The following is a 25,733-nucleotide window of genomic DNA, read 5'->3' on the forward strand; positions in this document are numbered from 1 at the left end:
GAGAGCGGCAGCTCTAGGTACTAGTTGCCTGCATGGGCCCGTGACCTTGAGCCTGATACTGCTCGCCAGGCCTCAGTTTCCCTGTGTGTATAGTTGGGGGCCACGTACTTGACCCTCCGTACTGGTGATTGGCGTGCAGATGGGCAGAGGAGAGATAAGCGAGATAAGCTTCCAAGGACCGAATGGAAAGAACCAACGAATGGAGGCATTTTCCTGGGGCCCCCCACCCCTCCTCCCTGCACCAAACCGGGTGCCTTCCCTCAGTCTTGACTGGGAGGATGAAGCTAGCATCTCCAGCCCCATCACCCCTACTGGGGCCCAAAGCTAGGTGTTGCACCATGGTCAGAGTGTAAAGACCTGCAGAAACTCTCCCACCCCAGGACTGGGGTCCAGGATTGCCTCAGCTGAATCATCACATAGGCCCTCTGGGTCCAAGGCAGGTTCCGCTGTGCCTGACCATCCCCAGGCCATTGAAGGGCTAGTTGGGTCTAGAGCTGACCTTCCCTTTTCCTGTGCCATGGGCCCCTGGATTCTCATGGGGGGACAGGCAAGCCATGCCTTCAGTCCAGGGCTCAGTCTCCCCATCTCTACAATGGGGGAAACAGGCAAAGGGGAACTTCAAGGCCCACCCAGCTCCAAGATGCCAGGCCCCAAGGATGACTAAGCATCCTAGTGGCCAGCTTGAGGAGGTGCCAGGCCTCCCAGGTGCCTGGGAGTGCCCTGCTCTTTGGCCCTGGTCCCCTCAGGCCCTGGTCCCTGATGGGTCAGGGCATAGCCAAAGCTCAGGGGGGGGCCAGCACCTCTGGGCCCCTGCCCATCCCCTCCCAGGGGCTTCCGCCCAGAACACACCAACCCGGCCCTGTTCAGTCCCTCTGCAGGACCCTCTTCCTACACAGGCAGAAGGGGAAGGGGGCTGTAGAGGTGTCACCTGGTGTCTCTCCCCTTTTACCTTGTCCAGACCCTGAGCTGAATGTTGCTATTGCAGGGTGAACATCTGACTCTCCCCCTCAGTTTACAGGTAGGGAAACTGAGGCCCAGAGAGGTTTGGTAACTTAGCCAAGGCCTCTCAGACCTAAGTTCTTTCTCCTGCCTCTGGGCACAGTGACTCCAGCACTGCGAGTGGTGCAGGGGCACATAGGTCTGGGTGGTAGCTGTGCCTGCACCAGACCATGCTCTTGGGAGTTGTTCTCTACTCTCTTTCCACTCCTGCAGGAAGCGAGTTGCCGGTGTGTGCAAGCTGCGGCCAGAGGATCTATGATGGCCAGTACCTCCAGGCCCTGAATGCTGACTGGCATGCAGACTGCTTCAGGTAGGGTGTGCTGGTTAGGGTTGGAGCGCGCTCAGCAAGGGCTGCCAGAGTGAGAGGCTGGGCAAGCAATCCGGGAGATTTGGCTGTTCCTCCTGGTGTTGTCTCTGGTTGTGACTTCCAGGGAGTCCTTGCCTCTGCTCCCCACCTGTACAAATAAGGTATTTGGACTAGGCCTTTCTGTTTCATCACTCTGGATTCTTCAGGAAAGTTGGGGGGAAAGCCTGTATCTCCCCCGATGTTACCAAAGCATGTTAGCACCTGAGGGAGGGGTGTGGAGGAGGTGGAGAGCAGTGCACTCTTGACTTGTGAGTGCTCCTGTTCCCAGAGAGGGAGGAAGACAAACTCCCACCTGTGGGGAAGCAGGGCTTGTGAAGCTTCACTGGCCCGTTAGACCAGCCCCTTACCCCCAGACAGCAGCTCCCAAGTGTGGGTTAGGACCAGGACCAAGAACATGAGAACCCAAAGGTGACCTAGCAGGGCTATACCAAAAGGCAGAAACAGGTGCAACATTAGAGGTGGCCAGAGGGCAGAGTGGCAGTTGCACAGGACGTGAGGTTTCTGGATGGAGAGGTGTGGTAGGAAGCACTTCCAGGCAGAGGGCCTGGCAGGTGCCAAGAATGGAACGGTGTGACAGCACCTGACCCAGTTAGTGAACAGCAGGTTCATGCGGAAGGAGGTGCCGGAAGCCTGTCAGGGCCAGAGCGTCGCCCACCAGCTGAAGGAGTTCATGTTCAGCAGTGGAAGCACCTCTAGTGAGGTTTTGTTGGTTTTTTTTTTTCTTTTTTAAGAATATCACCTAATGTTTTTTAAGATTTAGTGGGTACCAGGCACGTATTCAGGACTTTTTATAGCTAGATATTGTCATCCCCCCTTATCTGCAGGGAATGTGTTCTTGGACCCCCAGTGCATCCTGAAATCATGGATAGGATTGAACCCTACACACTGGCTTTTCCTAATATGCATACCGTGGTAAAGTCTAATTTATAAATTAGTCTCTTTAAGAGAGTAACACTGATAACTAAAAATAAAGCAAAGCAATCGACTGTAATCTTCTTGGTTTTTTGCACCACAGTTTCATCAGTAGCTGAAACCCAGGAAAGTGAGGCTGGGTAAGGGGACTACTCTGTTGTGTGGGCGCCATTAATTGGGGCACAGAGAGGTTAATTCTCTGGCTGAAGTAACACAGCCAGTGAGAGAAATGAACACATGGGGCCCTCACTGGCTGGTAATGTCAGAAGAGGGAGGCAGTGCACTGGAGACTCCCAGTCAGGTGCTCCGGCCTTCAGGATGGGGGACAGGGACTTTTGATAGTGAAAACCACATGCACTGAGTCAGGGAGGTGGAACCGTGTGGACAGTTGAGAGAACAGAAATAGCTTATTTGGCTGGAACAGAGCAAGGGCTGCACGGAGGGGACTGATTTGTGAGGGCGAGGGCTCCTGAATGCCAAGGTCAGGGCCTCCTGAAGCCGTGGGAGCAAGTAGTTTTCAGAAAGCAGGGAGGGGTACGGGCGGAAATGTTTTTCAAAGTGCAGTCTCCATGGGTTGGTGGTGTTAACTTGGCAGGAGAGGGACTGTCACGATGTTCAGGGATCTGTGCTCATAAGGCCTGACTTGGGACAGTGAATAAGAGTGGAGAGAATTTCATATAACAGAAGGGTCACTGTTTGCCAAATGTTAGTCACATTAGCCACCATTTATTGATTACTTTTTATGTTACTTTAGTAAACCTTCATCATCACTCTGAGGTGCATCTATTTGCCGGTCTGCATGAGCGAAAGGGAGGCTCAGGACTATCAGTTAACTGGCAGACAGTGGCAGTAGCCAGGGACAGGCTCTTGAGCCTGCGTCTTAGTCCAAATCCTGGCAGGAGGAAAGAGGGGGCAGAGCCTGAGGGTGTGGTTTTTACCCTGGTGCTGAGGAGGCTGTGTTCCAGTGTCTCTGAGGGAGTCGGGCCAGAGTGATGATGAGCTGTGTCCAACTGTGTCGAGCTGGAGGTGCAGCAGATTATCTGGGTGGCAGTGCCTTGCCCACAGCTGGCCAGAGTACTCTGGCGTCGGTTGAGGGGGAAGGCCGGAGATGAGGTGTAGTATAGGCCTGGCGCTGAGGTGGTGGATGGGATTTGAAATAGGAACAAGAGAACTTGGGGGCCCCTGTGATTGGGGCAGGTAGGGAGTCTTGGGAGACATGAGGGGAGGCCGGGAGTACAGCCACCGAAGCCACAGCACCCATCAGCTTTGGCATCAGCAGAGGGGTGAGGCCCCACCTGGGGGCAAAGGGAGAAGCATGCCCTGTCTGCCCTTCCCGTGGCAGGCCAGGGGCACAGAGAGGGTGCCCACGGGCCATAAGCCACAGTCTTTACAGTGGGACTTACACGAGTGCTCCTGGCCAGTGGAGTGGGCTTTCCCAGGCCCTGCATCTCAGTGAGGCTAAGGTATCCCTACTCCCTTGACAGTGAGGGGAGCAGCTCACAGAGGAGGGTGCTGCTGGCCTGGGCACGTGTCTGACAGGCGGCCGACGCAGTGACATTGCTCGCCGCAGCATCTCGACGCCACCGTGGTGGAGCTGCCTGCAGCCCTGAGCTTTGTGGCTGGGCAGTGCGGTGCTTTTTCAGTGAGCACTAGGGTCTTTGGCGTCCCAGGCCTGCCCCTTTCTTTGTTCCAGGCATGCAACCCCCTTGGGCCCCACCTCGTGGTAGGTCTGTTGAGGCCCAGAGTGAGCCAGGTTTCCCTTCCGCCCCAGTGGGAGGTCCCTCCCCAGAAGTCTGAAGCACAGAAGCCCTAGAGCTGGAAGAGCAGGAAATATCTAATGGGTCCTGGATGGGCTGGCCCTGGGCTAGGTGGGAGGGCTGGAGTGCAGTCCCTCCTCTGGGGACTTTCAGGCAAGGAGGACAGGGCTGTTCCCTAGGGGGCAGCACCGGAAGAGGCAGCTGCTTTTGAGCTTGTCCCTACCCCTGGAGAGCTGTGAGTCCCAGTGCCCAGAGCAGAGACCGAGGAGCATGAGACGCCTCTCTTGGGGTGCGCAGGACTGAAGGCAGGCCACAGCCTCCCCACCTGCACTGAGCCCAGGCAGGACTTTCAGCAGCTTCCTGTTGCGGGCTCAGACCACGTCCTCTTGAAGCACGGGGCTGCATCCTCCTCCCAGGCATAAGACCACGCCAGCCCCACCCTCTGAGGCCTCCAATCCCAGTTGTCTGGAGCAGGATGGGGAAGCTGCTGGCTGCCCACCCCTGTGCGCCCTGTGGGCCTCCAGAGCCCCTGCTATAGGTAGCTGCAAAGAATGCTGACCTTTCTGAAAAGAAACTGCTTCTTCAGAGGAGCCAAGTAAGTGGGAAGCCCCCTCCCCACCTGTCCCAGGCCTCAGGCAAGGCCCCTGGTGTGGGTGCTCAGCCTGGGTCGCTGCTGGCCACCTGGGCCCCACGTGGGGCAGAAGTGAAACTCCTTGGTCGCTGTCTGCCGGCTGCTGAGAAGAGCGAGCAGGCTATCGCTGGGCTTCTAGCCCTTGCGAGCTTCTGTCTCTTGCAAGCTTCTGGCTCTTCCAGGACAGTCTCCCTCGAGGCTACTCCTACAGCTACTCCTTCTTCACTCCTGGTATCCAGCATGCGGCCTGGGACAGTGGGCCTGCCATTGCAGAGGTTACCAGCACTTCCCAGCCTGATCTTTTCATATCCTTTCATGCCCTCCCCAGGGTCCTCTTCTCCTTACTGCCCACCCCCCCACCTCCTCTCCTGTCCGTGACTGCTACATCTTCCTCACTCTCTGGGAAGGACACCAGAGTTCCAGGTGTTCCTCTCTCACTGACCCTGGGCCATCTCTACACACCCTCTTACCTGCCATCCGTTGTAAGGGTAGGAGCCTGTGCAGGGCACCCTAAGCACCAGGCCTGCCCTGCCCCACATGTTTCCTCTGCCTCCAGGTCAGCTGTGGGCCTGAGGAGCAAGGGAGTGGACAGGGTCAGAGACTCCCTCGTGCCTCCTCCAGCAGAAGTCCCCCGAGGTCTGAGTGCCACCACTCGCCTCTTTGAGCCTCAGCTGTCTGAGACGGTGGGCCCCTGTGCCAGTCTGAGATGGAGGCTGAACTGGGCACTCTGGGGCAGTGTTAAGGAGGCTGGGGTGGGGGCAGCTACAGATTGGGTGTCCGGTTTCTGTAGGTGCTTGCCGGGGATTCCGGGGAGCCCATTGGTTAATAACAGCCTGGTGGGCCAACAGCTACTGGTGCGGAAGGTGTGGGGCTGCCTGGGCACCCTCACCAGACCTCTTGAGAGCGCTTCAAGGAAGTGGTGACTGGCGTGCAGTGGGTGAATCAGTGTGGTCTGCCAGGGCACTGAGATGAGCAGTAGACTCCCAGTGAGGAGTAGGGGTGGGGGCATTCTCTGCGCTGCACACCCGCCCACCCTGTGCTGACTCTTATGACATGACTGTCTAGTCTCCAGAAGGCCTTGAATGAGTCACCATTCTGCACCAGGCAGGGGGGCTCCCCATGGTTGGGCTGTCTGACTGCAGAGCAGCTCCTGCCACTAAACTTCTCCAAGTTAGAGCCCGTGGGGCTCTCCCCCATCCCTGGGCCTCCTGGTCAGGCCCTTCTTTGCCCCCTTAGGAGGTGCTGGTCCCCTACAGGCACCCGGGACGGGAGCAGGAGTGCAGTGGTGTGGGGGCAGGAAGGGCAGCCACCGTGGGCAGTGGATGACATCATGGCTCCGCAGCCTCCACTTCCGGGAGGCAGGCACCCTCCTCCCTATCCCAGGGCCATCTCCTGAGGTCCTCCCCCTCCCCTGCTTTTCATGGGGGCAGCCCACAGACCCCCTCCTTCCTGGATACAGCCCCTGTGCTGCCTAGCCCTGACATTTTCAGAGCTTGCGAGCACGCACGCACGCACGCACACACATACACACACACACACACACACACACACACACAGCAGCAGCAGCAGCAGCAGCAGCAGCAGCAACACTCCAGCCCTCCCCCCCTACCCCCCTGGTCCCTTGCCCCTCCCCTCAGGCTCCCAGACAATGGGGAACTGGCTGGATCCTCTTAAAGAAACAGTGTCCCACCAGCACGCTCCCTGCTGTCCTCTCCCTCCTCTGCACCCCCGTTCCTGCGCCCCCAGTTCCCAAGTAGTAGTTGCAGAGTGTTGTGTGTGCTGGCCAAGGTCACGCAGGCTCCTCTGGCTGCCTGGGGGAGCTTTCAGTCTTCATTGTTCCTCCTGTCCCCGGGATTGTCTCCCTGCTGAGCCCTGAGCTCTGGGCAGGGTCCTCCTGTCTGTGTGACCTTGGCACAGCCTCAGAGCACTGCGCAGCGCTCAGAGGAAGGATTGCCAGCCTGTTCTCTGCAGTGTGTCTTCTGGCCCATGCATACCAGGATCCCCTTCAGGCTCTGCAGAACTGGTGGGACCTGGGCTCACCTGGATCCCACATTTCTGCATTTGCTCCTCCTGGCTCAGCGGGACTGCTGGCCTGTGGGGTGCTTCTGGTGATGGATAGGGAAGTCCTGGTCTTGATTCTGCTCCTCTGGTCATTGCTCATGCAGTGTGACTGCTTTTCTGAGGGAAGTAGGGTCCATGACACTGGGCAGGGCTGTGCTGAGCCTCCTGAACCCCCTTCTTAAGACCGCAGTGCCTATAGGGCTGGCTGAGGTCATGGAAACCAGCAGATCCTGTCTTACTGTGATCCAGCTGGCTCCTCTAAGTTGAATTCCTGCCCTTGTCTTCGTGTGGCAAGAGTTAGCTTTGTGGGACTGTGTCACCCATGTGGGGCACGGTAGCCTATCTGAAGCTCTGTGACTCGTGGCAACCTGTGAGGATTAACCAAGAGCAGAGCAAGGTGCTAGCACTTAGTGGGTCTTGGCAACTGCCCCAAGTCACGCCATCCACACAGGCTGGCCCAAACTGCCCCCACATTGCTGGTGGGGGAGGGGGATGAGGTGCGGACTACCACCCCAGAAGAATGGTGCCATGGTTTATTCCAGCCCTCCCACCGGTGCCCTGGGCTCCCATCTTCCACCCCCTCCACTTGATGTGACCAAGAGCAAGTCTTGGGCCCTCTTCCTTACCTGACAAGGAACAGGCTCAGATGCGGAGCAACTTTCACCCCCAAACTAGCAGGCGGATCAGACACTCTGGGCACAAAACTGCTGTGGATGGCTTGCTCTGCGGGCTGTGGGGCAGGGGGACAAAATCCATCCTGGCCTCCACTGGCCAAGCCTCTGCCCCTGCACTGGCTGCTGCTGCCCTTCCCTAGTTCCTCCAGAGGCAGCAGTGAGAAATGGCAAGGCACCCCTGGGGGGGGGGGTTGGTGGTACTAAGCCCCGCCCCCTTCCAGGTGTTGTGAGTGCAGCGCCTCCCTCTCACACCAGTACTACGAGAAGGATGGGCAGCTGTTCTGCAAGAAGGACTACTGGGCCCGCTACGGCGAGTCTTGCCATGGGTGCTCTGAACACATCACCAAGGGGCTGGTCATGGTGAGTGCCCCTCTCCCGTGACAGCTCACCTGGAGCACGGGGGGGGGGGGGGGGCGTGTCTGTCCTCACGGGTCTCCTCGTTCTTCTTACCCTCTCTGACTCCTCTGTGCCTTCGGAGCCTGTTCGTCCATCTCTTTCCATCTACCCCCATCTGTGGAGCTGACAGCTGGGCTCCTGAGTTTGGGGAGCCCTTCTGATGTGGAGCCAGGAGAGGCCTGTGGGGTGGAAGTGGCTGCTGAGCTGGGTTGTCCTCCCCACCCCCACCAGGTGGCGGGGGAGCTGAAGTACCACCCCGAGTGCTTCATCTGCCTCACATGCGGGACTTTCATCGGTGACGGGGACACCTACACGCTGGTGGAGCACTCCAAGCTGTACTGGTGAGCGCCCTGGGCCCTGCGCCCACCTGCGTCACGGGTCTCCCTCACTCGCCCTCTCCATGAGGTGAGGTTGAGGGAGGCTGTCAGGCCTGCCAGTGACAGTGCAGGCGTGACTGGGGGTACTGCATAGGAGTCAGGCTTCGAGGGCCTAGGCCTCGGCTTTCTCCCAGGCGTATCACTGCTTTGCAGCTCTGGCACAGACCCGAGTTAGCACTGACCTTACAAGTGTAGGGCCAGGACCTGACAGGACCACCCTCACCTCCCCAGCAGTGAGTTCAGCAGTCCCCAACTGGCTGCAGGGTGAGGGCTTCCCACAGCCCCATCAGATTCAACCATTCATTAACTGACCTGCAGGCTCTGAAAAGTGCTGTATCTAGGGTTATAACTTTCTCCAACAGATCTGCAGGTGAGGGACAAAGGGTGACATCTGGGAGGGTCCCAATGCGGAGCTCTGTACACTCTCCACAGGGGATCAGGATGTGTGACACGTGCACACACAAGCACATGCATCTTGCACCACTGGGGTTTATTATGTAGGCAAGATTGATCGACTCACTGGCCAGGTGATTGAACCCACTTATTCCCTCTTCTCTTCCCCCACCCAATCACCAGTTCATCCCCCATGGCCCAGCCCCCAGGCTGTGTATCTCAGCTGTAAGATCGCCTCAGCTGCGAAAAGAAAGATGCTCCCAGGGCCCTACCTGGTGGCACAGTGGGTTAGGGCACAGCACTGCAAGCTGACCACAGCTGCTTCAGTGCAAATTTGAGCCCCGGTCCTGGAGGTGACCCACATGGCGTGGCAGACCTCTCCTGACCCGCCCGCTGCTCCCCGCAGCAGTGTACTTCATCAGTCTGCCTGTTCTGCTCCCCACTCTGTCTGGTGAATCCTCTCACTGCCCCTGCACCACTGGCCTGTACCCCAGTTCTGTGTGAATAAATAATTTTTTTAAAAAAGAAAAGAAAGACGCTCCTATTCCAGACATTTAGTGCGTCTTTCTCAAACCAGGAACAGAAACCATACAGATTCTATATACACCACTGATAAAGCTGGGCTTGAGGGCAGTTTGATCCCAATTGGACTTTGAGTGATGTCCACTTAAGCTGGATTTATGCCAGGACTTGTCCTGGACTCTGCCTGGACTTGTCCATGGCAGGGGGTCGACAGACCCAGCGTGACTGAGTCCCAGAGAGGAGCAAGGGCCGGACTGGTCTGGACTGAGGAGGGCATGCTTGTCCCTCCCAGGCCATCAGGCAGTTAAAACATCTACCCCATGGGAGCAGTGAGGGCATGGGGCGCAGCAGAGAGGAGCCTGGCGCGGGGGGCAGGGTGGAGGTGGGAGGTGATGCTTGTGGCTGTCCTAACACTCTTCCCCCCGTTCTTTGTGGCTCTTGCAGTGGGCACTGCTACTACCAGACCGTGGTGACCCCCGTCATCGAGCAGATCCTGCCCGACTCCCCCGGCTCCCACCTGCCCCACACAGTAACTCTAGTATCCATCCCAGCCTCCACGCACGGCAAACGTGGTCTCTCGGTCTCCATCGACCCACCTCATGGCCCACCAGGCTGCGGCACAGAGCACTCCCATACTGTTCGCGTCCAGGGGTGAGTGACTGGCCTGCGAGGTTGCAGCTGGTGTGAGTGTGGTTGTGGGTGGCAAACTCTGGGGCTGGAGGCCCTAAGATAGGTGAGCATTTGGACAGATAGAACCCAGCTCTGACAACCCGGAAGAAGAGAGCTAATGGGAGAGAGGCAATAATTGAAGATACAGTGATTTGAGAACTCTCAGAACTGATGCCAGCAGACTCAAGCCCCATTAATCCCAAACACCAAGAAAGCCATCCCATCTAGCGAAGTCTTTAAAGAAAGGTCTGTAAAAGTAACCATTGGGGAAGAAAATTTATCTTAATAAAAGGACGGTGGCACTGATCGCTGATTTCACAATAGAAACCGTGAAGCCAGAATCAGTGGAACATGGGTGTAGGCCTGCCCTGCGCCAGCTATGCTTTGTGCACGGTGGTGGCCCCAGAGGCTGCACCCATAGCTCCCCGTGGAGTACGCTGTGCCATCCAGGTGTAAGTGCTGTCTGTGACACTCAACAGAATCACCAACAGCATATTTCTCAGAATGTGTCCCCATGTTAATCAGAGCAAGAATAACCCTCAGCCATGGATTCTGTACTTGATGAAAATCTCTTTCAGGAGTAATGGTAAAGTAAATGCTTAGCAAGTCAGACAGAATCCAGATTTGATACTTGCAGGTCCATCCTTAAAGGAAATTCTATGGCAGGCAGAAAAGGCCTGAGATGCGCAAAGGGGTCAGGGGGGAGCCAACCCAGCTGCCAGCATGCTGTGACCTTGAGCCGCTTACTTCTCTCTGGGCTTTGTGCTCCTCGATCAAGCAGTTGGATGCTTTGGAACATTTTAAGATTTCTCCGAGGCCTTCACTGACTCCTTGAGATGTAGCTTTAAATGCCCCCATCTCTGGGCCTCAGTGACATAGGGAACATTTCTCATCCGCCGGCTAGACCTCAGGCCCCATGCCTAGGTGGAACTGGAAAATGGAAGGGTACTGAGCTAAAGTCTGCATCTCACCCTGCTTGAGCTTCAGCCAGGTTAGCAGCTGCCTTATGTATACAAATGAGCGGGTCAGACTGGTGAGAGAGATGGAGAAACTCCCAAACCAAGGCGTCTGGCCAGAAGGCCGAGGGAAATTGGCCCCGGAGGCAGGGGCCCAGCTGGTCTCTGACAGCCAGGCAGGATCTTAGAAATGGAGAGCCCGACACCCCTCCCTGTCTCTTTCGCCCGATGAGCGGTCTTTCCAGCCAACATCTGCCTTCCTAATGACGTTGGCAAAGAGCCACACCCTCTGAAAGCAGCCGCGTTGGCTGTTTGCTAGTCTTCGTGGCCGCTGTTCCTTTTGTTCATAGCAGCATCTTAGAGTTTAATGTGTCTGTGCCCCAGCTACCTGGCAGGAGACTAAGTCTGAGGAGTGTGTTTTTTTGTTGTTGTTGTTTTTTTAATTTTATAACAGTTTATTTTTACATCATTTTGTACATTTTTTTTTCCCATCTCAGAGACGAGTGTTTTTAAGGCAATGTCCACAAGAAGTCTCTGTCAGTTAAAATAAATTCATTGTTTTGTGATCTTTTTATCTTGAAATTGCCAAATTTCCAGAAAGTTGACTAAAATAATATGTACCTTGATAACTCTATACCCTTCACCTATATTCACCAGTTTTAACGTTTTGCCACATTTGGTGGGGAGGGAATGAGGGTGTCACCCACTCTGTATATGTCTATGCACATGTGTGTATTTGTCTATTCATGTACACACTCTGGCTTATTTATGCTTCTGTATAACACATATCTGCTAAATCATTTGCAAATTGCAAGCATCATAGACCCATCCTCCTTCCCTGCCTCCCTCCCCCAAATACATCAGACAGTTTCCTAAAAACGAAAATGTTCTCTTACACAGTTATCAATTGTGTCTTAGAATACAGTTAGGACACTTAAGAAATTTACCATTGATACAATCACCATATACAATATACAGCTCATATTCAAAGATTGCCTTTCGGTTCTGCAAGTTCTCAATGCCACCCACCCTTCATTGGCATTTCCCTGGTGCAGGTCTGTGATCATCTTCTGCACTGATCAGCATGTCACTAGCATCTCTTTTAATCTGTGATAGTTCCTCAACTTTTCATTGTCCGCCTTGACCTTGACGTCTGTGAGGAATACAGGTCAGCTATTACATAGAACACCCCTCCGCTTGCCTAATATCTTTTTCACAGTAAATTTAGGCCATGTGTTTGGCCTGCTCATGCACAGTGGTCTGTCCTTACCCCTGCTTCTTACTGGTGGACACACGACAGCAACAACGTGTGTCCTTTGGGGACATCAGCTCTGACTACTTGGCTAAAGTACAGTCCATTCTCTGCCGAAAAAGATTCTGCCCTTTGTAACGGGGTCAGTAAGTCACCTGTAAGACTCAAGTCGAGTCTCTGAATAGCCTGTCCCCAAGAACCTTTCCCCACGTGGCTCCTAGCATTTATAGGTAAGCCTCCCCATTATCAGGTATCACTCTGATGACCCAGAATGGTGATTTTCTCACTCTGCTCTCCTGAGTTTGTTTCCTGGCTTTCCGGTATAAGGAAGAGCCTCTCCCCCACCTGAGCACATAGTCTTGGTAAGAAAAATTTTCTAGGAATTGTTTTTCTTAAAGCACTTAGTCTCCCTAGCCCTCATCCTAGTGCTTCCCCATCACATAGACAAGGTGAATAGTTTTTTAAAAGCTTTTAAGAAGACATGATATCCATGTAACACCAAAGAGTTAAGAGCACTAGCTTCAGCTGCACGTATACCAAATTTGGAGGGATCCAGAGATTAGCACAGCGCCAAAGAAGGATGACACAAATTCATGACACTTCCCATATTAGCAACAAAAAGAAAGTTGGGCAAATTGGCCGTGCTGAGTTAGCTGGTCTGAAGGATGTTGTCTCTGGCCTACAGTGTGGCTTGGGGTAGATGACTAGACCCTCACGAATCCAGGGCAGTGGAACCTCAGCTTCATCTTGCAGGATGGGTGTGGAATCAAGTAGGAAGCCAGAGGATTCAGACCCTCTTAGGACTCACCAGGCAGTTGAAAGGGTAGCTCTGTCCTCACGGCAGAGACAGGCAGCCACTTCTCTCCAGTGGCACATCCAAAGCAGACATCAGCAACTAGATAGAGAATTCTTCCCACCAAAGCAGAGTTAAGCAAGATAGATCTATTTGCCCTCTCACCTCTGACCTGAAACCCTGGGCATTGGTTCCCTGACTCCCTGGGCATTGGTTTCCGGGGGAAAGGTGGGCAGGGGTCTGACCACTGCCCTGTGCCCACAGAGTGGACCCAGGCTGCATGAGTCCAGATGTGAAGAATTCCATCCATGTCGGAGACCGGATCCTGGAGATCAATGGCACTCCCATCCGGAATGTGCCCCTGGACGAGGTACGGGGCCAGGGCTGTCAAGGAACGGGAGGGGTGCCTTCTCGCCTGCTCCTCCAGTGCCCCCAAGCCTGCCACCTGCACTCACCTGTCCACTCACCTCCCCAGATTGATCTGCTGATCCAGGAAACCAGCCGTCTGCTCCAGCTGACTCTTGAGCATGACCCGCACGACACATTGGGCCATGGGCCAGAACCTGGGCCCAGCCCTCTGGCCTCCCCAGCTCACACTCCCAGTGGGGAGGCTGGCAGCTCTGGCCGCCAGAAGCCCATCCTGTAAGTCAGCCTGTGCCTTGGGGTCTCTAGGTGCTTGACTCTTGCCAGGCCTTGGGACAAGGGACCTTGTCCTCAGCACCTCACAGCTCAATGTGATGGGGAATCAGCCCTGCAAAAAAGCAGCCTGGCCAGGTGTCCTGGGGCTGTGAGCATAGAAACAGGAAATCAAGGGAAATGGCTCGGGATTATGAAGAGCTCCTGAGGGTGGTGGGGGGAGGAAGAACCAGCACCTCAGGAGTTGTAGGCAAGTAGCTCTGGATGGTGGGAGCTCAGGTGGAAGTGGGGACAAGGGTATGGGGGAATGGATGAGCCCCCAGGCAGATGCTGGTGGTAGGTCCTGGAATGTGGCAGGGTCTTTGGGTATTGCCCACCCATCACCCATCACAGCCCCCATCTGAAGGGGTGCTGCAGCAAAGTGATAACGCTTTGTGGAGACCTTTGGGGTCCCCTGTGCAGGAGGGTGCCTGCAGCCGGGTGGCTAGAGGGCTGTCGGGATGGCACAGGCGGAAGGTGCCTTGGGTGCCATACTCTCTTAAAGGTTGTTGGGGGCTCATAGAAGACACCCAGGGGTAGCCTGGTCCTCATTCCATTTACTGTGGTATCTGCTTGGGACTCCTGGTAAAGGCTTCGGGAGGCCACTCTGGGAGCACAACCCTCGACCTTAATGCCTTTCTTCCTTACCTGCGTTTGTCAGGAGATCGGGCCGCTCCAGGGAAGCATACATGTGGCAGGGTTAAGGCCTCCTGGGTAGTTGTCTACTTCTGCACCCCGTGGCCTGGAACCCACAAGCTGGGAGACATAGTGTTTGACCCAGAGTACTCAGCAGAAGAGGACAAGGGCAAATATTCAGGAAGATTGAACAGGACAGGCATTGAGCACTGGCATCAGGATGGATCCCTTGCCACCCTCTTGACTTAGGGGGAGGGTGAAGAACAGGGGCGGTGACAAGACTGACAGTGGGAGCATGGCGCACAGGAATGAGGGCTCAGCCAGTGTGCTGCCCCCAGGAGGAGCTGCAGCATCGACAGGTCTCCAGGTGCCGGCTCGCTGAACTCCCCGGCCTCCCAGCGCAAGGACCTGGGTCGCTCCGAATCCCTCCGTGTGGTCTGCCGACCGCACCGCATCTTCCGGCCTTCAGACCTCATCCATGGGGAAGTGCTGGGCAAGGGATGCTTCGGCCAGGCCATCAAGGTACGGGGCATATGCGGGCAGTGAGTGGGCCTCACCTGTGTGTGACCCCGCAGGCCTTCCTCCTCCAGGAATCCAGTGGAAGGGGTCCTGGTTTGCAGACTCCCCGAACAGTGCTCTCCTGGAGCTGGTTGAGGGTCTTACTGTGGAGAGACCCTTCTTTGCATGGAGGAGGTTGTTGGGAGGTGTTCCATGGGTGGGGCAGCCTACTCCCTGCCTCTTGCCAGCCCTGGTGACCTCACTCTCTTCCCCTATCCAGGACCCAGGCCCCAGCAGCCGCCCTTCCCTGCCAACTGGGTGACCTTGGCTTGTTGGGACCCTCCCTGACCCCATCTACAGGGAGCCTAATCCCATGGTCTGGGGCCTGGGAATGTGACGTGAACTGCAGTCCAGTCTCTGCCATCTTCCTGATGGTCCTGGGCAGGGTCTCCTGCCAGGCAGGCTTAGGGCAGGGCCTCTGTGGGCCCTGAGTCTCTCTGCTCTGGTGTCCCCACTCAGGTGACGCACAGGGAGACGGGCGAGGTGATGGTGATGAAGGAGCTGATCCGGTTTGACGAGGAGACACAGAGGACATTCCTCAAGGAGGTTAGTGGACCGGCTTCACACCCTCTTGACCAAGCCCCTGGCGGGCCCGCAGTCCGCTGCCCTTCCCCACTGAAGAAGGACCAGGGGTCTGGGAGGGTGTGACACTCAGGCCACAAGCTGAGGGAAGGGCAAAGACCTCTGGGGGTGGGGGAGAGGCTGCCCAAGAAAGAGACCTGGTCCAGGCATGACAGGGCCCCGGGCAGTCCTGGGGTTGTCTGTGGCCTCTGCTTGGAGGGCAGAGAGAGGAGATGGGGCATACCCAGCCTGTTTGCACCCCACCAGGTGAAGGTCATGCGGTGCCTGGAGCACCCCAATGTGCTCAAGTTCATCGGGGTGCTGTACAAGGACAAGAGGCTCAACTTCATCACTGAGTACATCAAGGGTGGCACGCTCCGTGGCATCATCAAGAGCATGGTGAGTGCCCACAGTCCACTGTAGGCAGCTGGAGGCCAGCACCTCTGGGGCCCCAGCCCTCAGCAGCCCCAGGGACAGTGGCTCTGGTCTCCGAGCTCTTCAGACCCTGATTCTGAACGGAGAGCAGAAAACACTCCGTTTAAGCCAGGGGCCCAGAGAAGGACGTGGCGTCGCCAAGAGGACACGCAGGCTACTGGGGGCAGCTGTTCCGGTTCTGTACCTTGCAGGCGGTGGGACTGGACTTTGCTTCTTGCAAAAGCAAACCGTTCTTCCTACAATAATTCCCCTTTATCCTCAGTCTCATTTTTAGCAATTTCAGTTACCCTCAGAAAATATTAGGTGACATCTGGCTCTTTTCCTTCGGAGGAGAAACCATAAAGGAATATCCCTCCTGAGCGCTTGAAATCAGCTCTGATAGAAAATAGCTTAGTGTCACTCAGCCACGCCTCACGGAGTCTTAGGCAGTTGTGGGTACAGAAGGGTGGTGGGCGTCCTGGACCCTCTAGCACACTTGTTCCCGCCTCTTTCTCTCACTCCCTTGGCCCCACCCCACCCCGTCTTCCTTTTGCCTCTCCCCCCAGGACAGCCAGTACCCCTGGAGTCAGAGGGTGAGCTTCGCCAAGGACATCGCTTCAGGGATGGTGAGTCAGTCCCGGTTCCCACATGCCATGTGGCCGGTGAGGGGACCCCTCTTAGACACCCAGCCTTGGTCACTGACCTGAAAGTCCACATAGAGTTTAGAAATGGAAACAACAAGGGCAGGGCAGGAGCACGAAGGGTGGGAAGAGCACCCCTGCAGGTCCTGACTGGGGCAGGGGGGTGGTGGGAGCCTCAGGGTGCCGGGGTGGGCAGGGGCCTTCCCTGCAGCTACCTGCTGACCTCAGTGTCCCCATCCCCACCCCACCCCCAGGCCTACCTCCACTCCATGAACATCATCCATCGGGACCTCAACTCCCACAACTGCCTGGTCCGAGAGGTGAGCCTGGCAGGGCAGGGGGCTGGGGAAGGGGGGTCATGGGGCAGGCCGACACAGGCTGTTCACAGAGGGCAGAGGACAGGTAACTGGCGGTGTCCTCTGCGCGCTGTACACTTCCAGAGGTGGTCACAGCGCACCATCAAGTAAATGATTGAAAGCAACAGAGCTGTTTTCTCAGAGTTCGGGAGCCAAAAGTAGAAAATCCAGGTGTTGGCTCCTTGGGTTTCGTCCTTCTGGAGTCTCTGAGGGAGGCTCTGTCCCAAGCCTCCCTCCAAGCTTGTGGCTGCTTGGCTTCCGTGGCATTCCTGACATGCAGCCAAGCCAGGCGTCTGCCACTGCCTTGACATGGCCGCCCTCTCTCTGCCTACTTACTTCTTTGATAAGGATGCCAGTCATCCAGTTAGAGCCCACCCTAATCCAGTGTGCCCTCCTCTTAGGCAGTTACATCAACAGAGACCCTGTTTCCAAATAAAGTCCTGTTGAGGTTCCAAATAGACATGAATCTGGAGGTCACTGTCATGCTACAGACAGGTGGCTCTTCAGAGGGAAAGTTCTCTAGACAGGTGGCCAGGTGTTCTAGGTAGAGGGAGCAGCACATACACAGGCCCCAGGCGTGAGTCTCTGCCTCTGGGCCTACCCAGCCAGCTGCAGGAAGCAGACCGCAGAGCGAGGTGGGGGCCTTGATCCCCACCTCCCAGGGAGCTAGCTCCCTGCTAGTCACGGCCATCACTGCAAGACCCAGCCAGGGCGGGGTGAGGAAAGGGTCTCTGCACGGCCCATCCCCGTAGAGTCTGGTGAGAATTGTGAGCCCCTGTCTCCAGAATCCCATCTGTGTACAGAAAAGCTTTGCCTTTGGCTTGGCAGACAGGGCTGAGGCCCCCAGTGTCGGGCGTTTCCTGTCGGTGGACTAATGGCGGGGGGCCAGGCTAGCGTCCAGAGACAGGTGGCGATGGTGGCACTCAGTGTGCCTCTGCTTCATTGTCACTCAGAACAAGAACGTGGTGGTGGCCGACTTTGGGCTGGCTCGGCTCATGGTGGAAGAAAAGACAAAGCCCGATGACCTGCGAAGCCTCAAGAAGCCAGACCGCAAGAAGCGGTACACGGTGGTGGGCAACCCCTACTGGATGGCGCCTGAGATGATCAACGGTGAGTGGGGAGGGCCCCGAGCCCAGGCCCAGTGGGCCGCCCACTCCGCCTGCCTGGTCTCAGCCCCTCAGCCTCCTCTTGGGTCCCAGTGTTGGCTTCCTTTCACTGCCCTGACAAGCCACTGTACACTTGGCTTGAAAAGCACCATGACCTTGTCGTTCTGCCCAGATGTCCTGCGTCGTTGTCACTGAGCAGACGTCAGGAGTCAGCAGGGCTTCTCCGTCTGGAGGCTTCCAGGGAGAACCTGCTTGCTTTTCCAGCTTCTTAAGGCTCCCTCACCCCTGCCTCCACCAGGCCAGCCAGTGTGGCCTCCTGTCACTACTGTCTGTAGCCGCTGTCACAGCTCCTTCTCAGCCCTCACCATATCCCTCTTCCATACGGACCTTTGTGATGACACAGGGCTCACCTGGATAGTCCAGGACACGTTCCCGGTCTCAGGCAGCTTCCTCATACCTGCCGAGTCCCAGGAAGGGGAGCGTGTTCACAGGTCCAGGGACGAGGACATGGATACCGGAGGGCACCAGTCAGCCTCACACAGCTCCTCTGGTTCTTCTTGACCAGGCCTAGCACGATGTTCTTCTGTGGGCCCCCATGAGAGTTATCCAGCCCCTCCACGGCTGGCAATGTGCCAACACAGGGTGAGGGCAGGCCTACCTGGGTCCTCAGTGCCAGCTCTGCAGGTAGCACAGCTCCCGGATAAGGTACCTTTGGGGAGTGACTCCAGCATCCACTCAGATTTGTAAAGTAGCCAGCATTCAGTAAATGACTTTTTTTTAAAGATATATTTGTTCTACACCTCAGCTTTAGAATACAGCGTAACTCAATATTTGTATGTCTTACAAAGTACTCACTACATTAATTCTAGTGAATTAATATCCATCACCACATATAATTGCAAATGTTTTTTTCTTGCTTTGAGAACTTTTAAACTCTACTCAGCATTTTCCAGCCATGCAATTCAATGTCCCCACTTGCTGTCACCTGCTGGACATTACACCCCCAGAATTACATATCTTCTAACTGGAAGTTTGTACCCTTGACCTCCATCCACTTCATCCACCACACCCTCAGTCTGTTCTCTGGCACCTGTTAGTCTGTTCTCTGTATCTGTGAGCTTGATACAGTAAGCTGGTAGAGTACTGTCCTTGAATCACTTAGCAACACACCGTCAAGGCTGTCCACCAGCTTCTTTTCTATGGAAGTCTTTTCATGCTGCCATGGATTAGCATTCTGTCACATACTAACATAGCACGTTTATCCATTCTGATGACGTGGACAGACATTCTTTGGTAGTATTCTCCTTGCACAGATAGGGAAACTGAGGCCAAGAGTCTATATTCACTCTTGGGGCTGCGAACAAATCCCACTTATTTAAGGTGACTTAAAATAACAGAAATTGATGCTCATAGTTGTAGAAGTCTGTCTGTGGGGACCACAGACAGCTGGGTGGGCCGGGCTCAGTCAGGGACCTGAAGATGTCCATGTTCTAGAAGTCTGAAATCCAGTAAAGCTGTGTTCCCTCCAGGATATTTAGGGGAGAACTATTCCTTGCTTCTTCGAGGAGTGGATGGACATTCCCAGACTCTGCCCCCATCTTCACATGGCCACCTCCTCACCTCCTGGGTCTGCTCCTCTGTGTCTCTTAGTGAGACATGAGACAGCATTTAGGGCCCTCCTGTGTAATCCAGAATTAGCTCAAAATGCTTAATCATGCCTCTTTTTCTCTTTTTTAAGATTTATTTATGCATACAAGAGATGGGGTATAGCCCAAAGGTGTGGCGTGCAGCGGGGGTGGGTGAGAGGATTCACCAGACAGAGCGGGGAGCAGAACAGGCAGAGGTATTGAAATACACTGCTGAGGGGAGCAGTGGGCAGGACAGGAGAGGTCTGCCACACCATGTGGGTCAGCTCCCTGGCCAGGGATTGAATTTCTGCCCCAGAGGTTGGTAATAGCTTCATAGTGCTGAGACTTGTACCACCAGGGAGGCCCCAAAATCCTTTTCCAATTTTCAGTAAAGTAACATTCAAGTTCCAGGGGGTTGAAATCATTATCTTTTGTTTGTTTGTTTAATTTTAATATAATAGTTTATTTTTGTGCCTTTTTCCATCTCAGTTGTAAACCCCCTGGGTTTCCCATCACCAAATCACCCCATGTACCATCATCATAGTCCAGTGGACACACACACACCCCCGCCCCCATTTTTGATACCATTTCCCACTCCACCCCCGTAAAATGTCTCTGGTATCCAATTGTTCATTATTATTCCCCCACCCCCAGTCTTTCATGCTTCTGCTATGAGTGAAACCATCCAGTATTTTTCTTTTTTCTGGCTTATTTCACTAAGCATGATCCCTTCTAGCTCCATCCATGTTGCTGCAAAAGACATGTGTTTACCTTTTTTGGTTGCTGAGTAATATTCCATTGTGTATATGTACCACATCTTTTTAATCCAGTTATCCACTTTTGATTTGGGTTGGGTCCATGTCTTTCTGATTGTAAATAAAGCAGCATTAAACAGGTGTCTTTGAATCAGTGTTTTTGTGTCTTATCTAGGAGTGGGATTGCTGGATTCTATGGAAGCTCCATGTTTAGCAGTTTGAGGAACCTCCAAACAGTTTTCCACAGTGGTTGTGCTAGTTTGCATTCCCACCAGCAGTGCAGGGGAGTTCCTTTTTCTCCACATCCTCGCCAACACTTGTTGCTAGTTGTTTTAGGATGTGCCATTCTCAACGGTGTGAGGTGGTATCTCATTGTGGCTTTAATTTGCATCTCCCTTATTACGAGTGATGTTGAACATTTTTTCATATGCTTGTTGGCTGATGCCATTATCTTTTAAGGCAACCACAGAATTCATGACTTGGCCAGTCACTCAGCTGGCCAGTGGCTGTGCTGGGCTCAGAACCCTTTGCCCAATAGTCCCATCTTCACGCCCAGGAGTGCTCAGACCAGATGGGGTCAGGCAGCAGAGCCCACCCCCAATCTCATGGAGGCTGCTAGCACCTGCCTCTTGCTCCCCACCCACTTGCTGGGCTCACCCAGCTTGCCATCCCTAGCCTAGCTCACCTACTGACGGTCATTCTCGCTGTGCAGGCCGAAGCTATGATGAGAAGGTGGATGTGTTTTCCTTTGGAATCGTCCTGTGCGAGGTAGGTCCAAGGTTGTGGTGGTTGGCATTGGGTCCAGCGTCCCTCTGCACTCCCCAGCCCCCAGACTGCAGGCTGAAAGTCTGCAGGGGCTCGGGGAGCAGTGCTGGCATCCCCAGCAACCTATAGCCCCCGGGAGTGCACAGGTGGGCAGGCACCATACCCTGTCACCTACCCTCACATCCACGTGGGCAGCTCCCTGCACCAGCATCCCCAGGGTGAAACTGGGCTTCTCTAAACAGATCATTGGGCGTGTGAATGCCGACCCTGACTACCTGCCCCGCACCATGGACTTTGGTCTCAATGTCCGAGGCTTCCTGGACCGCTACTGTCCCCCAAACTGCCCTCCGAGCTTCTTTCCCATCACCGTGCGCTGCTGTGACCTGGACCCTGAGAAGAGGTGAGTGAGTTGGGAACTTGGTGGCAACGGTGGGGCCAGCCCCTGGCAGAACCAGAAACCACCATCTCTTCCCCACCACCCCTGTCACCCAGACCCTCCTTCATAAAGCTGGAGCAGTGGCTGGAGACCCTCCGCATGCACTTGGCCGGCCACCTGCCCCTGGGCACACAGCTGGAGCAGCTGGACAGGGGCTTCTGGGAGACTTACCGGCGTGGTGAGAGCGGACTGCCTGCCCACCCTGAGGTCCCTGACTGAGCCCGACCTGCCCAGCTGTCTGCGGCCCCACCTCCAGAGAATCCACCCTACAACAGATTCCTCTGCAGAAGGTGGCTGGGTGCAGCGCTCTCAGCCCGGAGCAGGCACCTGACCCCTCCTGAGCACCAGGCCCAGCCTCGCCTTCTCTTGCCCTGGGAGCCGCAGCTCCTGCTTTGTCTCTGTCCCTGGTCCTGAGCTGGTCCAGCTGCACACACACCATCACCTCGCCCTGCCTTACCTCTGTCCTGGCGGGGCCGCCCGCCTCTCGCTACTCCTTGCATGAGCTGGAGGGCCCCTGTGAGTTGTGTCCCATGCCACGCCCCACCGTCCTGTGCACGCTCCACCATCTGCAGGGCCTGCGGGGGCAGCTGGAGGACTCCTCAGACCAGGTCCCTCCCGAAGGGGGCGGGGTGTCACACAGCAGAGGCCATATTCCCAGGAGCCAGATGGGGAGTCTGGTCCTGTTATGTCCCAGGTAGTGCCCAGGTAACTGCAGGTATTGGTACCCCCAGTACAGAGAGAGGTCTGCTCCTGTGGGGAGAGAGCCCCTGAGGCCAGGGAGCAGCCCTCTCTTGCTCTGGGTCATTTGTTTCTTTAGTGAAGCCACTTTAGTCAGAAGCAGGGCCCAGAGTGAGGAGCGGGGAGCTGTGGCCTGCTGCAGGGGAGCAGCGAGGTCGGGCAGAGCAGACAGGCACGTCCACCAGCATCCAGCCCCTGAAGTTCATCTCAGTGCCCCTCCCAGGCCTCTCCTGAGGCTTCCTGCCGGTGGCTGGAGCTGCCCCGCGCCCCCTCCCCAGTGTCCCTCTGTCCTCTGGGTTCTTTCTGTGTAATCTATTTTTTAAGAAGAGTTTGTATTATTTTTTCATATGGCTGCAGCAGCAGCTGCCTGGGGCTTGGGGTTTTATTTTTTTGGCGGGCGGGGGCGGGAGGGCCATTTTGTCACTTTGCCTCAGTTGAGCATCTAGGAAGTATTAAAACTGTGAAGCCTTCTCAGTGCACTTTGAACCTGGAAAACAATTTTAAACAGGCCATGGGACAACCACTCAGGGAGGTGGGACGGTCCCCTCCACCCAGGAATCGTGATGTCTACGAACAAAACCCAGACTCAGAACAATAAATAAATTCTGTAATCCCCACCCAGACCCCATGTTGCATGTGTGTCCCAGGGCCTCGTAAAAATAGGGCAAGAAGGGAACCTGGGACCAGAAGCCTGTGGGGAGGGGCAGGGGACACCCAGGACAGGAGAGTCTGACCTCAGCCGAGTTTTGTGTAGTGCAGGTAGCACAGCTAGGAAAATCCAGATCTTACCGAATGTTCTGGGATGTGGAGAGAGGAGGAGGAGGACCTAACGGAGTGTTTTGCTTTCTTTTAATGTATTCTTCTTCCTGAAACGTAAAGCTTCCGATCTGAAAGACAGAAACCACACTAGCTGTTCAGATATAGGGCATTTAATCCAGGGACATACGCACGCTGCTGCCAGGGGACATTAGGTGGGCCAGACGCGAGTGCTGGGGTGACCCAGAGATAGTGAACTGCAGGAAGCAGCAACAGCCCAGACAGGACACATTTAGGAAAGGCGGTTGCTTGAGTTACTGATTGGCTTAACATGTCACCCTTTCAACTCGACAGCAATCCCTCGTTACACTTTCTCTATCAAGAAGTTGGGAGCACCTCGGTGGGTGGTTGGGTGTGGAATCTCCTGAGGTGGGTGGGTGGTTTTGGTCTGGGGTCTCTGCTGTTTTGGTCAGCTGTTCCCTGGCTGCAGTCTGAGGGTATGGTGAGGACCAGAGGACTAAGGACCCCTGTAGGGGTTCACTCAGTGACTGGCAAGTGGGTGCTGGTGTTGGGAGGCTTGGTCCCGCTCCCAGCACTTTGACTGCCCTTACACAGCTCTAGGGTGGATATACCACGAGGGCAAAACAGAAGCACCATGGTTGATGACATAGTCTCAGAAGCCACACAGCGTCCCTCCGTGGTACTCCATTGGTCACACTGGCCAGCCCTGATTCAGTGTGGGAGAGGACAGTGCAAGGTCAAATACCAGGCAGGAGGGGACTCAGAAGCTGGGTTAGAACTTGGGGGAAGGAATCCATCGGGCCAGCGCTCGGGGGGGAGGGTTGGATACAAGGCAGTTGGTGCTGGAAGCTCTAAGAAGGTAGGTTAAAAATGGCCAGTGCTGGAGTAATGTCCATACATGCTGAAAGGCTCTGGAGAGTAGAAGAAAGTCCCTTCCCTTTCACTTTCTAGTCTCTCTCAAATGGCTCCCCTTAGCAGGCTGACTAACCAACAGCCAACTGACCAGGAAATCTGGGAAATGAAGTTTTCAGTGGTCCAGCGACAACATCACAGAACAGAAAAGGGAGTGAGCTTGGGACAGAGGTGCAGTAAACAACCAGCATAGCCCGCCCTTTTGGGTCACTTCACCCCCATACCCCTTTCATTCAGTTTCCATACACCTTTTTAAAGATGTATTTATGCGTATAAGAACTGGGATGTAGGTCAGAGGTGCAGGGGTTGAAGGTGGGGAGAGGATTCACCAGAGACAGAATGGGGAGCAGAACAGGCAGATTTACTGAAGTTTTCCGTTTAAGGCTATTACAAGTGATGCAGCTATGAACACCCATGTAGAGGTTTGTGTGAATACATATGTTTACTTTTTTCCTGTTTATGTACCTCAGAATGGAAATGCTGGATGCCATAGAGATGCAGTGTTTCTGTGTTTTAACATTCTGCGCTGCACACTGTTAGGTACCATAGCTGCATCATTTTATGTTCCTATTAGCAGTTTCAATTCTCCATGTTCTCCTCAACACTATGAGGTGGCATCTCATGATTTCCAATGATTTTTTTTTTTTAACAATTGAATCACTATTACACTCCTGGAATAAGCCCTACTTGATCATGGAATATTATTCTTAGATATTGATGGATACTAATATTTTGCTGAGGATACTTACTTTTTATATTCTTGAATATTACTGGAGTATAATTTTTCTCGTATCTGATTGTGGTATCTCAGTAAATCTAACCTCATAAAATGAATTAGAAAATGTTCTCTTCTGTTTTCTGGAAGAGGTTGTGCAGAATTGGTGTTTCTCCTTTTTTTAAATTTGCCAGTGACACCATCTGGGCCTGAAGATTTCTGACGGTTTTAAACTATAAATTCCGTTTAGTAGGGGGAAAAATGGTAAGTTGTTTTTTTTTTCCCTTTGGTAAGTTTTGGTTGACTTTTAAACAATAAGTCCATTTCATCAAAATATAAAGCCTTGTGGCCTTCCCTGGTGGTGCAGTAAACTAAAGCACAACACTGTGAAGCTATCCACAGCCACTGCAGCAGGAATTTGATCCTCAACCAGGGAGCTGACCCACATGGCACAGCAGATGTCTCCTGTCTCACCCACTGCTCCCCTCAGCAGTGTATTTCAGTCAGTCCACCTGTTTTGCTCCACACTCTTGTCTCTGGTGAATCCTCTCACTCCTCCCCATATCTCTGGCCTATACCCCAGCTCTTGAATGCATAAATGAATAAATCTTTTTAAAAATGTAAAGCTTATGCACTAAGGGACTCTGTTGAGAATGTAAGAACCCATGGAATGGGAGAAAATATTTGCAAGTCATACATGATAAAGGATTTGCATACAGAATGTTTAAAGAACTCATGGAACACAAGTTGCCCATTTTTAAAAATAGGTGAAGGTCTTGAATAGGCATTTCTCAAAGAAGACATAGGGATGACCAATTAGCATTTGAGAAGATGCCCAACATCACTAGTCATTAAGGAAATACAAGGTATGCCCACAGCAAAGTACCACTGCACACTCAACAGCAGTGAAAAATGACACACAACAGTAAGTGATAGACAACAGTAAGTGAGGATGCGAGGAAATTGCAGTCCTCATGCATTGCTATAAGGAATGTAAAAGGAGTATATTTAGGGAATGACGAAAACGTTCTGGAATGAGTGTGATGGTTGCACAACTCTGAACATGTTAAAAACCACTGAATCATATACTTGAAAATGGTGGATTTTAAGGTATGTGAGTTAGGTGTCACTTTTTTTAAAAAAGATTTATTTATTCATACAGAACTGGAATACAGGCCAGAGATGCAGAGGGCGAGAGGATTCACCAGGGACAGAGTGGGGAGCAGAACAGTCAGATCCACGAAGTACACTGCTGAGGGGAGCAGCAGGCGGGTCAGGAGAGGTCTGCCTCGCCATGTGGT

General features: G+C 54.2%; 1 protein-coding gene across 1 annotated transcript; it reads left to right on the forward strand.

The window, feature by feature from the left end:
- The first annotated feature begins 1,169 nt into the window (after nucleotides 1-1,169).
- Nucleotides 1,170-22,789, forward strand: LIMK1 (LIM domain kinase 1). The gene is made up of 15 exons (XM_012728887.1): nucleotides 1,170-1,309; nucleotides 7,623-7,761; nucleotides 8,029-8,138; nucleotides 9,534-9,740; nucleotides 13,024-13,129; nucleotides 13,235-13,401; nucleotides 14,409-14,592; nucleotides 15,088-15,174; nucleotides 15,457-15,588; nucleotides 16,170-16,229; nucleotides 16,499-16,564; nucleotides 17,554-17,710; nucleotides 20,802-20,857; nucleotides 21,097-21,254; nucleotides 21,347-22,789. The coding sequence occupies exons 1-15, from the start codon at nucleotides 1,170-1,172 to the stop codon at nucleotides 21,507-21,509; spliced, it is 1,932 nt and encodes a 643-aa protein (XP_012584341.1). The 3' UTR covers nucleotides 21,510-22,789.
- Nucleotides 22,790-25,733: the final 2,944 nt, after the last annotated feature.

Source organism: Condylura cristata, unplaced genomic scaffold (assembly GCF_000260355.1).
Source record: "Condylura cristata isolate star-nosed mole 26May11 unplaced genomic scaffold, ConCri1.0 scaffold00024, whole genome shotgun sequence".
NCBI classification, from domain to species: Eukaryota; Metazoa; Chordata; class Mammalia; order Eulipotyphla; family Talpidae; genus Condylura; species Condylura cristata.